We start from the raw sequence: 16144 nt of genomic DNA, 5'->3' as shown, positions 1-16144 counted from the left end.
AGAGCTGATATGATATCAATAAATTCCTGCAGTATTAAAACATAAAATAACATAATTTCTTTTGCGTTTTACTTTTTATCGTTGGTAACAGTCAACCATGCACGAAAAGAATACAAAGTTTTGCATAATATATTTACATGTATACGTGTCGATTGTTAGTACAATGATTAAATTCTTGATGCATGTTTACATCTGTTTTACCATTAAGATTTTCTTGAAAAGTGTAATATGTGTCGTCAACGCTTGAAGATATTGCTCTTTGCACTGCTTTCTTTGACTCTGCTAATTTCTTGCTACTTGTCAATTTATACTTCAAGGGGAGAATTTATTTCAATACGCTCTGGTGAATCTACGGTTAAAATGCGCTTTTACTCTATTCATCAACGCAAATATATTGAAGGAATTGATTTTAATATGTTGCAGAAAATGATATCACAGACAAAGAAACAAAGTCTACGAGTTTATATCGCTAAAGACAGAAACTCTGGCAAAGAAATAATCAAAATAGAAAATACACCAATAAATTTTCCAAAGGTCATTGATGTCTTAAATACAGAAAAACCGCCTGCTTCCAAAGATAAAAAAATATGCATACGTTCATTACATGTTCAACGACCAGCTATCAAAAAATACTCGAGCATTCTTAAGTCTTTGTGCACAAGCAGGACGGAACAAAAGATATGTTGTTAAACCTTACGTTAGAGCAACTAAACTAAGTTCTGATGACTCCTGGTATAAATTAGACGATTATTATGATGTTCATCACATGGAAGACTTACTTGTTGCCAGTAATTATGCTGGGTTGGTTAACAAAGAAGAATATATACGTGAATGTCCAACTGAAGATCCTAATCATGTCAGTATACATTTTATTGACAATTCTGAAACATCAAAAAATTCCTTTAGGTCAATGTTCAGATTGAAAGCAGATTATGTGAGCAAAACGACAGCAAATGCCCAACAACATGGATGGACAGAATGTGACTTTCTTAATAAATTTATCAGCCGCACCCCAGGTAGACAATATTGCGTCCACTCTGAGGTGGTAAGAGAATGGGAAAAAATAGAAGAAATAATAAAAGAAAATAAATGTCTTAACATATATCAATGGAGAGGAATTGATGGCGTTTCTCATAGATTAAAGTTCTCAGAAGATGATTTAAAATACTCATCCATTGATCTTACCTACGCTTTACGTTCTGGAAGTAGTGTCGAAAATGAAGTGAATGCTTTTGCTGGCAAGTTCCTTGGTGACAAATACATAGCTGTTTATGTGAGAAGTGAATTTATGCTTCGAAGAGGAGACATGGATTATTTACAAAAATGCGTGAACTTGGTCCTTCAGGTGAGTTTTTTTATCTCTTTTGTACTTCAAAACACAAAAAAATCATTGTTTGACATTTTAAATAAAGATAATAGTTACATAGGTAACTCTCAACGCAGATCTTGCGTTTATATGATCTGTCAGGCGAGTAAAATAAACACGATTCACACAACATAAACCTAGCAAAAGTAGGCGCATTCGGAAACTTCTTACGAAGATGATTTCCGACACGCGAGGTTTCTTTTTTGCATTGCGTGGATTGTGCGTGATAATTTGCGTGCAAAGCCTTAATTCGCGTCAATTTAAAACTTATCGTGGGAAAATGGAAATAATTTAAAATAGTTAACAGTCCCTGCATATTGTACATCACCACACAATACAAACGAAGTTAAATTTCTGTTTATGTTTCCACTGGTAAACTGTTCTTAGAAAGCCCGGTGCACACGAGAGCTTGCTTCTCATCAAAATGTTATTTGTGCCAAGTGGGGTAAGCAAGTTGCTCTTGTATTCGCGTGCTGTTTCCGACCTTTTTTGCCATTCCAGGCAGAACTGGCAAATATCTAAGTTGTTTGATATTTTTGCATCGCGTGGCAAAATGCTTTGTTATTTGTCCGTGTGCGAAGTCTTGTAGCAAATTGCTTTTGCATTTCCAATACAGCGCATGCTCAGTAAATTTTATATCAAAACAAATTAGCGGCCCCGACAGGAGATGGTGTCTTGTCATGTGTGACTTTGTTGGTTATATGTGAATTGAATTTATATGAATAACCGCCTTTCTGTAAAGCGCGAGTTATGCGTGTCAACATTTTCGTCTTACGTTTATTGTGAACTTTAAGGAATCTGTGTATTAGTGTTCTCGCAGTGCTGACTTATGCTGTTGTTTTTTTTATCATGGTGTCAATAAGGTAACTAGAACTTAAGCATGATGTGGCCATAGCTTGGAAACTTAGTCTGTTTCTGGACAAAATTTACTTGTTATATTCGCTTTTGAGGATATGTCTTCTCGTAAAGAGACAGGTGGATAGCTCTTCTTTTACTTTGTTGACGTTTATTGCAATTCATTAAGTTTACGATGTTGGCAACAGAAAGATTTCCACCATGAGGCTTTTTCGTCACTATTAGTTCTACATACGCCATTTCGAGAGAAAGTACTTTTTTCAATGTCATTCCAAAAAATTGATTTTTCGCGCAAAATTTTTGCAGAAATTGGGCAGAAATTGCACTAGTAGACCCCTGTAGAATGATTTTAAAAAGACCAATTTGATTCTGCTATATGAATATTTATCAGAAAGGAAACATATATAAAAGAAACAGAAAAGACACATTAAGCTAATAAAAATATAAGTATAAATTCGTTTCATAAACACTTAATCAAGAAATGCTCATATTAAAAAAAGCTTATTAGACGAAAATACAGCTAAAATAATACAAAAAGCATAATGCTTTATAAAACAAGTATAAACAATAATGACCATGTTTAACAACATTTGTTTGTCAACCTTCCATTCCGCCACCATGTAAACAAGACGAGTGTACTCAAAAGTAGAGAGTCTTGCGTTACAAGTGGCCGGTATAACAGAGTTAAAAGTTGAAAGGCTTATTATAGATTAACCAACTAAATATTTCAAACCAGTACCAGCTGGTGTACGTCATAATATTAATTATAGTAAATGTTTACATGGGACCGTTACGAAAGTAACTCACAACGGTCTGAGGTCACACCGCCTGCTGCTTCTATCGAGTGAGCTCAGAACGGTATGACTTGAAACCGGCATCAATGTAAACTCAAATTAAAGTTCAGAACGGTCTGAAATGGCATCAACGCATGCGCACAAAGCAAATTACAAAAGCGTAAAGGCTAGCAAGCGTAAAATTAGCCTGAAAAAGAGACATTACGCGAATGAAAATTTTTCGCGTTTTCCTTCCGGTCTCATGTAAACATGGCCTTAGTGTGAGTGATTGCACGTAATCGTTTAACAATACGTCCTATGGGTTGATCAAATCTAAAATATGTTAGGTTTTGTGATGTAGCCATCTACCTTCTTTAGTTTATATTGATTTACACCAACAAATAGAGATATTACAGTTAACTGTTATGATCACATTTAATGTTCAACGTCAATATCTATTGTCTACGATCTATCGTGCAATGGTTAAACTACTTCTATTTATACAAGATGTAACGTATGGATGTATTTGTTTCTTTCCTAAATATGGTTAATTTACAATCAACGGAAAGCTATTAGGAACTATAAAAAATATTGGGATTATTGCTCATATGTATCTCTTAAAATAATCATTTAGTTAGTTACACTTGACTTAATTATTTGCTAATTACAGGAAGAATATGAGAGCATATCTTAACACCCCAGTTGCTCTTATGTTCTGAGCATCCTACATTTTTTATTATTATTATTATTATTAAACTGATACTTACCTTTGGCCTTACTTATGCGCACTTCAGAATTTCTACCGTATGTTTCCTAGTATTGTCTGCCTAAATTTTTCCAATTTGTTTTTGCTTGTTGGTTTTGTGTTTTGTAAATAATATCGGCTACCTTGTCTTCATTAGGTACATATTTTAAGCTAACTCTTTCTTGCTGAATTTCTGATCTGGTAATGTGGTATCTAATGTCGATATGTTTTGATCTTTGATGATGAGCTGGGCTTTTATCTAGATTCATTGCTGCTTGATTATCTTTGAAAAGAAAAGACTTACATTCCATTATACTTAACTTCATATCCCAACAAAGTTGCAATAAAAACTTAGATTCTTGAATTGCGTTTGCTAGGGCAATATATTCTGCTTCACACGTTGATAGTGCAACAGTTGGTTGTTTTCGGCTCTTCCATGATATGAAAGGACCTTCTTGTGAAAGCTGAAAATTATAACCTGTAATACTTCGTCTATCTTTTATAGACGCTCCCCAATCTGAGTCACAGAAACCTGTAAGTTCAAGTTGTGAATCTGATTTTTGAAAGACTAATCCAACTTCTTGTGTCCCTTTTAAATATCCTAAAACATGTTTGGCAATGGATAAATCTGCTTGTGTGGTTTCAGACATTTTCTGAGAAAGTTTAGTAACAATATAACATAAATCTGGTCTGGTTCCAGTCATAACATATATTAAGCTTCATACAATTGCTCTATATAGTTTTGGATTTGATAGTACTGGTGATTCTTCGCTCATTACGTTTTCAATTCCTAAAACACAGGGTGTCGGTTTTGGTTTGCATTTGGACATTTTCAATTTTGAAAGAACTTTCTGAATATGCCGTGTTTGATTTATCTTATAACAACTTTCACTTCTTTCAAATTTTGTTCTTAAGAACAATTTTAGTTCGCCTAGATCTTTCATTTTGAATCGATTGCTCAAAGAATCTTTTATACTATTTAAAGAATGAATGTCGCTTGCAGCTACAATGATATCATCCACCCATATTATGGCAGTAACACATTGTTCACTATCAATAGTACGAACATATAAACATGAAATAACATTGCATCATGCAAGTTACCCTTGACATCAAATAACTTAGCATTAGCATTTCCTTTTCTCAACACAACATTAGCTCTACTCCCATCAGCTAATTAAATAAAATGACTATTGTTATCAACATTTTTATCAAAACTTTCAAATTTGGAACTGTTATTAATTATGTGACTCGTTGCTCCCGTGTTCACTAGCAACTTTGCATCTCCTTGGCTTTGTCGTCTTCTCTCTTTGTACTGTTGTGTTGTGGATGCAAATGAATGTTCGTTTTTTGTTGTTTTCTCTTTAACTTTCTTTACTGTGTCCTTCTTCGTTGCCTTGCATTCATTTGTATAGTAAGGCTTGCTTTTGCACTTGGCACACCATTTCCGTTTTTCATCCAACATCCTCAACTTTTATGACCTTTCTTGCCGCACGTGAAACATTTCCACTCAAATCGTTGATTCTGTTTTGAAAACATAACTCGATCGGTTTCATCTTTTTCACAAGATTTTTCGTTCTCGTCGTTTTGAATTCGCTGAAAGTCATTTGTTTTTCCCTTTAGATGACCACAGTTGCGAACGTTTTATATTTTATTGGAAGCCCTTTCAGAACCATTACATCCAGCAGCCCATCGCTTATAACTTCCTTAGCACATTTTAAAGCAGTCACTGATGTCTCAGCACGTACCACAAAATCAGTCGTGGTTTCGTTTTCCACTCTATTTAACGAGGTCAATTTTGTATACAGAGCGATGATTCTTGGCTTTCATTTGCCTTGGTAATGCTAACCCAGAACACCAAGCGCTTTTCTACCATCGTCCTTGCCTCCCTTATAATAAGAGACAAACTCCGATCATCCAGAGATTGTACTAAATCAGCAAAGGCATTTGCATTCCTCGCCTCATCCAGTCCTTCCTCGTCTCGACTAGGAACGACAACATCGTACAGTTTCTGTATTATCATAAACGAAAGAAACTTCAACTCCCAGAGTTCATACTTGGCTTCATCTCTATTAAAGTTAATTCCTCTCCTGGGCTCATAACCTGTTAGGTTTTGTGGTGTAGCCATCTACCTTCTTTAGAATATATCGACTTACACCAACAAATAGAGATATTACAGATAACTGTTATAATCACATTTAATGTTCAACGTCAATGTCTGTTGTCCACGATCTATCGTACAATGGTTAAACTACTTCTATTTAAACAAGATATTACGTATGGGTATATTTGTTTGTGTACTAAATATGGTGAATTTACAATCAACCCAAAGCTATTAGGAACTCTAAAAAATATTGTGATTATTGCACATAAGTGTCTCTTAAAGGGGTTATATCACGAATTTTAGCCCCCCTTTTTTATTAGCTAAATTGAAAGACCTTATTTCAGTGATTTTAAATCTGCAATTATAATTGAAATTGGATTGGTGAAAGTGATTTTATGGACGTTCAAAGTCACGATTTTCAGCATTTTTTTTTGCGAACTTTTTGAACGGTATGCTAATGAGTTGTGACGTAGATAATTGAACACATATATCAACATGGCGTATTCTACTAGTAATCTTAATAAGAAACGCGGAGGAAAACGCTGTGTTGCTGGCGGACCTAATCAAATTAATTGCGCCAATGATTCAAAAACAGAAGGAATGCCGATGCATCTGTTTCCTAATAAAGAAACAGAGCCGCAAAGACATAGAAAATGGGTAAATTTTGTGCGTAAACATAGACCGGGTTTTGAGGCTTCCTCTACCTCGTGTCTGTGTTCTGCGCATTTTGAAGATTCTTGTTTTGACCTTAATTTGAGCGTGCAAGTCACGCTCAAAAGAAGGTTGAAGAAGGATGCTATCCCAACCATTGACGTGGCTGGGATTCCTGAACCATTACAGGACGAAATAACCGATCGAAAGCGCAGACAAGTAAGTTTACGCTTGTTTATGTTAATTTTTCTTTTGTGATATGTAAATTCGATATATGTTTTGTAGATTATTCGACATACTCTCCATAAGCCATCGCTGAAGGAAACATGTTCTCTCGATGAGGAAGTACCATCTACTAGTGATGGAGCTGAGCATGAGAATTGAAGCATCAGTAACAAATTATTTTTCATATCAATTTCTAGAATATGTTGAACAAGTAAAGAATGTTCTTTTCATGTCTAATAAACAAGAACTTTCAACTATAATGGAAAGATATAGAGGAAAAGCACCCGAACCTTTGTGCAGCCAGTTTCCCAACAAACGATCCAAGGCTGAGGCAGTAAAAAAATATGTTGCGAGGAACAAGCATGTCAGTCATGCACTTTATCCATGCTGTAAGTATGGGATAATGGTATTGTTTACAATTATTTTAGGATGTAATGATCTGCATTTTTTCCTTAGTGGAACAGCAAAGACATCAGTTACAAGACCTAACAGATGATGCAGATCAAATATTAAATAGCTCTGGGAATAAAAGTACTCGCAAATGTACTAAATGCAAAGCTCCAATGAAAGGACATCCTCGAGGTCAATGCTTCACTGAAAAAGAATGAATTGAAATTGGTAGATGATAGGGCAGTGGTCAGACATTGCTTGGAGCCTGTCTGGAATGGAGAAGTAAGGCACCTCCTTCCCACCACCAGCCTGAGGGTTCACCTTAGGCAAGTGATAGTACCCTCTAGCCTCCCTATCTGGGCACTGATATACACATGTTTCCTGATGATTACAGTATTAATATAACATTGAATGGTATGTATACTTGTCAGATTGAAGATGACTATCTCACTCGATTGTGCAACTAATTAATTTTCATGAATAATTTTTTTTATTGTAGTTTAATGCTCACATGCCCTTTGTGGATGCAGTGCACTCAAGTGTGAAGACCTTATAAGATAAGTTCATGTGGCTTGCTATTTTCCATTTTACATTTATGCTATGATTTAATTCCATATAATTTTTCTTTTTTTCCCAGACTGACATTGAAGAAAAGATTTTCTTTACCGTATAGTGCATCCATGTATCTCCTATTTGGTTTTCATCTAGGCATATTTCCTGACCATTCTAAACTCAGCAAAGAAGGCCAACAGTCTCTACAGTGCACAAGTTAAAGACCTTTCCATCATCGCCCTCTGATGGTATGTAACCTTTGTGTTACCACTTGGATATGCTTTCCGAATAAAGTGGTAAACACAAGCAGGTAAAGGCCGAGTATTCTCCCATCCCATAGACCCACAAAACCATCGCATCAACCATCTGTATGCCACAGCTCTCAAGTACCTGAAGTAAATAAAAAGGTTGGACTAATTATTGTTGATGAAACAATGTTGATGATAACATTCTTTCTCATACAATTTACAATCTTACATATTTAATGATTGTGATGCTTGGCGGCGATAAGCACGTCCATTCCTATCTCTCAATAGTGGCCCGACGTTTTCAAGGACAGCCTCATGAACTAAAGGCCCAAATTTGGCATGCTGTGTTATGCATGATATTTTCTCAATGCTGCCATCGAATGTCATTTTCTGCAAAGCTGGTCCTATTTCCTTACAGCATCTGTACTCTAATGCGCCTTCTAACAAATCGGTATGACAGCATTGACAATTACACCTGAAACGTGGGAGCATTGTGGTTTATAAAGTAACTTTATGTATATTACAAACAGGAGAAAACAACAACTTACCATTCACCGAGTGGAATTACGCCATCACTTCGTTGTTCTAAGGTCGCAGGAGAATTCCATCGGGATCATCTGGAGTATGCACTTCATCACCATCTCCTGCGAGCGGTTCATCGTCATATGCGAAGTCGTTTAAATGCTCGACATAACCCACGGATTCCGAGCTCGAATCAGATACGCATTCAGACATCGAATTCGAATTATCTGAGCACTGATTTGAAGCCATACTTTCCGGACAACTTGTTTTTTAATATTTTATTGAAAATACTGTCATTATTGTTTTTAACACAAGAAAAACGACAACAAAATCACCTCCTATAATATAATATTATATTGACGGAAACAGACGTGTTCAACTATCTACGTCACAAGTATCAATATGGCGTCGTAAAAATTCGCAAAAAGTACCCGACTTTGGAGGCAAAATTAAGGAACTTATATTTATCTGTTTAAGTCCAGCGACATGTCATAGTTCTTCAAATAATCCAAATTTTCAATTAAGCTAATAAAAAAGGGGGGCTAAAATTCGTGATATAACCCCTTTAAAATAATCATTTAGTTAGTTACACTTGACTTAATTATTTGCTAATTACATGAAGAATATGAGAGCATATCTTAACAAAATATCCATTTCTAAATTTTTTAGATTACCGACTCTTTAAGAATTGATGTAGGAAATGATCAATTTATTAAATTATAATGAGCTTCAATTTTTGCGTTTTGATTTTTGTCATTCATTTTACGATTAATTCCAAGGAAATTATTCCATCTTCTAAATCATTGTATACTTATGTAAAATTCAAATAAAAAAAATCAATTTCATCGTGAATTTGTGTGTATTTCACAGTCCAACGCCTGTATGATTTAAATACTTATTATAAGTCGTGTGTATGAATAAAGTCGTATATGAAATTGTAAATTGTTGGAAGAACGTTTCTAACTTTAGCTTCTAGTGTAATACGTCAAAGGTTATGTGGATAATGTGGTAGCGAATAAAGTCTTCAAATGTGGAATTACAGGTGAAGAAATATTATGTTCCCCAAATAAATTTATATAAATTTATATGCTCTATATCAAAAAAAAACGGGTTTTAATAAACGTTGTACATATGTCGTAGGAAGGTTATTCTCGAACGTTGTTCACAACGTCTTCATGACGTTTGCTGGAGTCTACAAATTTCAGTTTTCAAGAAATTATTTCCAAACCTTTTCAAGATGTATACGCAACGTCGCTACATTGTTTTCACAACATCTTTGTACTTGCTGGGAAGGTCATTTTTTATATAGTTGTTTAATAAAGCATAATAAATTTTGTATTTCTTGATAACACTCGTATTATTTAACAGCCAGAATATTTCGACGTGTAGGCATGCTTTCATTCATTAACTCAACGTTTGAAAAAAAAGGGCAAAATTTCTCAAATCAGTACCACAAAATAACACAAAAATATATTTTAAAAAGTAAAATATGACAGTTTCATTACAGTATGTAATTTATTTTCTCTAGCAAAATTTAAACTGCTCATTTAAAAACAAGCCGTATGTGTACAGCAGATGTTTTACCGGAACTGAAACTTTCATTTTTAAAAATTTCATTGCTAGCTATACAAGAGATCGTCAAAGTAATCAAATTGGCCAAAAGATTTTTTTAAACATCCAGCTGCTTTTATAGAGGAATTTCAAAATGTCTACTTTTTTCCAAACACCCATACTGATTTCTTGATCATTTTTCACATCAAAATTATTGTTTGCAGTAACTAAACATCATTTACAATCAAGATTTGCCTTTATATTTTTGCTTGATTTTCAAATTAAGTAGATTAAAAATAAATCCAGATGCTTTTAGGAAAGCATCAATAAAAATAAGGGCTCTATATTTTACACTTACTGCATGCTCTAAAGTAAAGGGTAAGTTTTGCTCATAATTATTGCATGCAAGGCTCAAGAAAAAAAACTCGATATTTCCAAAAAGAAGCGTACATTGGCTAAGTATATTGGTATACAGGAACCAGGACCATGAATTTAAACTGTGTTTTGATAAGATCAATGTCTTTCTGTAAAGTCTTACGTACGTTAAAAGTTCATAGCAAAATGCTACGTTATGAGCACGAATTTTTGTTGAATCTCCAAGAGTTTTCAGAATTTTTTTCTGTTCCCGTTAACTTTCGCCTTAAGAAAAGATTTTTTATTTTTTAGCTCCATAGCTGTTTATTTGTTGTGATATTAAAACGAGTGAGGAGCAATTTTTCATCTGTTCCCCTAAAGAGAAGCATTGTATTTATTTTCCGCGATGTAATTTACAAGTAACTAATCGCGTTTAACATAGACTACACCTACGTAAAAAAAAAATTTCGTCTAGTATTTCAGGATGCAATCTAGAAATAAGTTTCATGGAAATTTTTAATTGATATTTTAGGTTTTAAGTGCTGTAAAAGAGCATATAAAATTATCTCAAGAATTCGTAGCAACTGATATGGGAAAGTTTGGCTCTGGATGGTTGGTCAGGTATAGAAAGGAGAAAAAGTTGAATGAAAATGTTTTCAACGATCTGATTGATTATATAATTAGGGAATCAAAAGGTATTTCATTCATTCCATCGTCGGACTCATTAGATCGAGGTGTAATAGCCCTCACCAACATGAATCTTGTTAGTCGTGCTCGACATTGAATTATTGCAGGGACTGGTACATTTCAACAGTGGATCTCAGCAAAGTTTTTAGACAATCGAAGATATGATCGTGATGAGCGGTCCAAAATAACTGTGTGTAATTAATGTTTCATAAACATTTAAAAAATATTTCTTTGCTTAGATGCTGATTTAGAATTTTTCAAATATCATAGGATATCCAATATCATTACAAAAATATAGTCGATTAGGAAAGTCTCCTTTGTAAATTGGACCCAAACGGGTAATTACATCGTTAGATATATACATATGAATTAGGTCGACGTCAGTGACTAAAAACGTATAATTCTGTCTCACATTCATGATGTCGCTTCTTACAAATCCACCCGCAGATCATTTATTTTTGTAACTGTCCTTTCCTTCACCTCGAATTAAAATATTTTTCAAGAGGGGGACATCTTCATTCATTAACAGCATCGCTTACCTCTGTATGATACCGCAATACCGCACACACTAGAGTACCTTATCTTTATAACATGATTTTTCTTTTTAATTCCCTTCATTATTGACTCATGATCAAACCGATACTTTATTCACATTGTCAGGCATCTTTCCTGGGGGTCTTTATCATTTACTGCATCATGTCGATTGGTATGTTAAAGGCTCTTTTCATTTCCCTTTAATATTGACTTATGTTCATCCAACTCCTTTATTCGCCTTGTTAGATATCTTCCCATAGCTTTATTATCATTTACTGCATTATTTTCCTCAGTAAGATACATCACAGATCTTACCCTCGTCACATTATTCAAGGTCATACTGTTCAATGGTAAGTTTTAATTTACATTTGCGAGATGTCATTGAAGATCGCATCTCAAGCGCATGTGCAGTGCTTCTCCACCTCTTACCAAACTGAAAGTCTTGTGGAGACGCATACACCATAAAAAATCTGAAAAAAATCCAAATACGCAATGAAAGAAGGATGGCCTCGCCACAATCGTCGTTTTATACCTTAATTAAGTACCCTTTGTCTTTTTTTCTGTTCCTTAGGGTGAATTTATTAACTTTAACAGAGACGCCGGTTTCATTTTTTAAAAAATGTTATCACTGTGATGACTTTTTGGTTAAACTATCATTTGGTCATTTATCGCATTTTTCTGATGTGATAGTCAATATGTTAAGCAAGGCGAACATTGTGTTCAAATGTCTCATTTGCGGGTATGTAAATCTATAAAGTATTTTTAGGTTAAAATTAATAAGTCATTTTACTTTTTATTTTCGTTACTATACTACTTCGGATTCAGAGGCGGATCATCTTCTCAAAGACATTATCGAGTAATTTTTTAATTCGCTTGTAGTAGTAGTAAAATGTTTTTTGCTATGTAATAATTCATCGCTTACGTATATGCATAAAAGGAGTTCGTCCACAACGCGAGTTGCATAAAATATACCTGTATTTGTCTACTTCTGCTGTTAACTCTTTACCCTCTGGAACAATTCCTGCAACATCAATTGCAGGCATAGCATTAAATTTAAAAGTTACCTCAGTTTTGAGCAACTTAGCCTACGCATGATTAACGTTATACAATGAATCTTTGCTGAACGGGGCCGAAAGAAGATGCAATGTATCCCAACTTTCAAAAGGTGTGCGGTCGATGTTTGTCGACAAAATTTTCCCACTTTCTCCGGCGTTTCTGATCTTTTCATTTTTAGGAAAAAAAAACAATGATAATCTTTTTAGAAAATAAGTATTAGTAAAAAAGAATAATGAAAAACGTTTTGTAGAATTGTTTTTAGTACCATAGACAAGAGAGCTTTTGAGTCCGGAGGAGCATTTAAGCTTCACTGGAAACGTTGCATACTGATTCATCCCAGTTCAAATGTTTAGGTCGCTAAGCACTTTCGATAATTTATTTGTCTCTTCATCAGTTGGTGCATACACGATAAAGTTTCTCTTTCGTTTCATTGAGCATTATAAATGGATATCTATTGATACATCCCAGGCGCAGATCCAGCTAAAATCCTGAGAGCGGCGCACTTCAAATTTCCCGATCTTCCGAAGAGGGAGGGTACGGTGAGTATTTCTTTGCAAAAAAAATTTATTTGGAGTCTCAGAAACGTTGTTAATTTTGTAAACATCAATACGTTTGAAACTGTGTTATGAAATAATCTTGCCAAGGCACTTTTACTGATTTGCACAATGTAATAAAACGATTTTTAATGGATGGGAACCATTGATACACAAAACAAGTTCATCGCATCACAGCAAAAGCAACATACGGACAAGCACTGAGATAAGCTCTTGAACAGAATGCAAAGTGCATATAAACATTTTATAGAAGTAATCCAGATTTTCCTACAATATTGTATCATATAACAATATTAAGTAGATAGAAACCTCGTCAATGCGTTTCTTGTGGAGAGCAGCAAACATTCTGTTGTTTAGGCTGTTTTCTGACATGGTGAATCCGAGCCATGATTTGATGTGACGGATCACGCTAAAACTTCTCTCTGCTGTAGCTGAACTAATAGGAACGGAGATGTAAAATGTCAATAGTTTATGCGCTTCAGACAGACATTTCTTGGTGCTATTTCTTTCGTTCAATATTCTGCAAAGTGTGGAAAGGCTCGTGACTTCCTTAATGGGTAAAGACTGTTCTGCATTGAAAAGCTTTAGTACAACTAGTAGTTCACCTAGTTGAACCACCAATGAGTCCTTATCGATAACTGAAGGTAAATGTCCTAGTTTTGGAGGAATTTCATCTATGGGAATTGTTTTATACACTGCTGCAAGAAGACATGACTCTATAACTTCAATAAATTACAATTCCTCTTGGTTAAGACGTCTCTGCTCTGCATCTACGACAGAATCAACAGCTTAATAATAAAGACGCAAAAGTTCTGTTCTAGTGTCCATTGCTCTTGCTGATGAAGGCGCATCGAAATGAGTGACATAATCAGACAGGTGTCGAGGAGTTGACCTTCTTCTCTTCGATTCTTGCGTTACTAGCGTTTCATCTTCATCTTGTAACTCGCCGACAATCTTTTTTGCTTGATCGTACAGACGTTGAAACTCTTTTTTTGACCGCATCTCTATAAGACGCACTTCAAGCTTCTTAATGCTGTAAATTGCCCGTTCTGCGGTGAGTGATGCACATTGTAATTGCTTGGAATGCAATTTTCCAGAAATTTGCAAGATCATGCATTGCTACCAGTTGAAAGATCTGTCGTATTGATTTGGTTTTCTCACGCAATCCATTTGATCTTGAACGACACTCGGGCTTTACAATTGGGTCTTTTAAAAGATGCTTCAAAGTTGCCTGTAGGTCCGGGGGGGGGGGTTCGAAGTGTAGAGACGAGCTACCTATGTCCTGTTCTTGAAACGGCAGAAGAAGTCGAATGTGTTTAGTTATGTCGAATAATGACTCATGACTCCCCTCTCGATGATCTTCGCTCGATGCCGAGTGGCATCTACTTTTAAAATCTCTAGACTGTGTTTTAATTCCAGCCTACAAAATTAAAATTAACGATGACGCTCCCTTTTTCTTTCTTCTTTTCCTTTTCTTTTTCTCTTTCTCTTCTCTTTCTCTTTCTTCTTCTTTTCTTGCTTTATCGTCAGTAGTTAACTAATATATATATATATATATATATATATATATATATCATCACTCTCAAGTTTTTATAATAAAATGTATTATGTCTAAAAATAGTCATAATACATTTTATAATAAAAAAACGGGGGGATCGTTTTTGAAGCAGTCAGCGGTAGTAAACATAAAAATAGAGATAGGTTAGCCTGTGATAATATACATATATATATTAGAAAAGTGAATAAGAGTAATACAAAATATATAAGCAAGAAGATCACAAAAAAAGATATATTTCAAATACAATACAAAATAATTACATTGATGAAAGTCCAAAGTCCAATTTTTAAAATGATATTATGGAATGTCCAAAGTCCAATTTACTGAAGATACAAATTCTCATATTTCAATGCTTCATCCACAATAAAGAGTCGATAAAAGGAATCAACCTTTTCACCAATTTCTTCATCCAAAAACCAGTTAAGCCAATCTTCTATTTGTAAACAAAGACATGGATAAAAACTTGACCCAGCTCGTATGTTACACATTCTAAATGTTCCAAAAGTCCAATTTACTGATGATATAAAATGTTTCGTTTTAACATATCATCGACAAGAAAGAATCGCAAATATGAGTCAGTATTTTCACCAACTTTACCGTCCCAAAACCAATTAATCCAATCTTCTATTTGTAAACAAACGCATGTAAAAGAATTTATAGAAGATGGTATGTCACACATTGTAAATGAGGATTGCTTTTATTTCTTTGAGTTATTTCTTAAAAAACGACTTCAAACGATTGCAAACACCAACATATTCACATTCTAAATGCATTAACCATAAAAAAAAAGAACATGGTACTTATTCAACTTGACCTCTATTCGATTCATATGCAAATTGATAAAGTTGGTATTCTCTATCATAATAAAGTTGATTCTGTTGAATTCTTTGTTTTCGATTATGCAACCAATGAACAATATTTCCTCTCCAAAGAAATTCATTTACATTGTATTTGTATCTTCGACTTCTATTGGGATATTTCTTAGAGTGTTTTTCAACATAGTTAATACAGTCTTGATGCATTTACCAGTTTCTTTGACATCATGTAAATAATACCATGAAAGCAGCCCTCACAATGATTATTAGTAAGCAATCATTGTCACGCTTCCTTTTATGGTTTTTTTTCTTTATTTTTCTTTTTTTATAAGTACAAATATTTTTACCCAAATAAATTTATTTTAAATTAATAAAAAATCTTTTTTTGTCTTTTTTTTTACTTTATATCTTTTTCTACTTTTTCATACATATCTTTTACATTAAACTCAAATTCTATTCTTAGAAGATTTATATATTCATCAATTTTCTCTGTAAGCTTTTCTTCAATTTTTTTATTTCTCCATTTATTAATGGTATTATTTTGTTAAATCCAGAAAAACTTTTTATTCTACAGAAGATTCAATTTCACAATAGATACATTTTG

The 16144-nt window shown here is 34.1% G+C and overlaps 1 protein-coding gene and 2 long non-coding RNA genes across 3 annotated transcripts; 2 read left to right on the top strand and 1 right to left on the bottom strand.

Annotated features, from left to right (window-relative positions):
- The first annotated feature begins 175 nt into the window (after positions 1-175).
- On the top strand, positions 176-11284 carry LOC124458258. Its single transcript, XM_047008309.1, has 2 exons — positions 176-1345; positions 10869-11284. The coding sequence occupies exons 1-2, from the start codon at positions 605-607 to the stop codon at positions 11118-11120; spliced, it is 993 nt and encodes a 330-aa protein (XP_046864265.1). The 5' UTR covers positions 176-604; the 3' UTR covers positions 11121-11284.
- Positions 6874-7321, top strand: LOC124458259. The gene is made up of 2 exons (XR_006953102.1): positions 6874-7108; positions 7176-7321. It is a non-coding gene; the product is annotated as an uncharacterized LOC124458259 (long non-coding RNA).
- On the bottom strand, positions 6875-7814 carry LOC124458260. The gene is made up of 2 exons (XR_006953103.1): positions 7776-7814; positions 6875-7313 (listed from the first exon to the last, which is right to left on the bottom strand). It is a non-coding gene; the product is annotated as an uncharacterized LOC124458260 (long non-coding RNA).
- Positions 11285-16144: the final 4860 nt, after the last annotated feature.

Source organism: Xenia sp. Carnegie-2017, unplaced genomic scaffold (assembly GCF_021976095.1).
Source record: "Xenia sp. Carnegie-2017 unplaced genomic scaffold, XeniaSp_v1 HiC_scaffold_6, whole genome shotgun sequence".
Taxonomy (NCBI): domain Eukaryota; kingdom Metazoa; phylum Cnidaria; class Anthozoa; order Malacalcyonacea; family Xeniidae; genus Xenia; species Xenia sp. Carnegie-2017.
The sequence above is the reverse complement of the archived record's forward strand: the minus strand, read 5'-3'. Positions and strand labels throughout refer to the sequence as shown.

Excerpts from the sequence above, each read along its gene's own strand:
- LOC124458258 (XM_047008309.1), top strand. The coding sequence starts at position 605 with ATGTTCAACGACCAGCTATCAAAAAATACTCGAGCATTCTTAAGTCTT. Across the intron at positions 1,346-10,868 it reads GCGTGAACTTGGTCCTTCAG|GTTTTAAGTGCTGTAAAAGA; the intron begins GTGAGTTTTTTT and ends TTGATATTTTAG.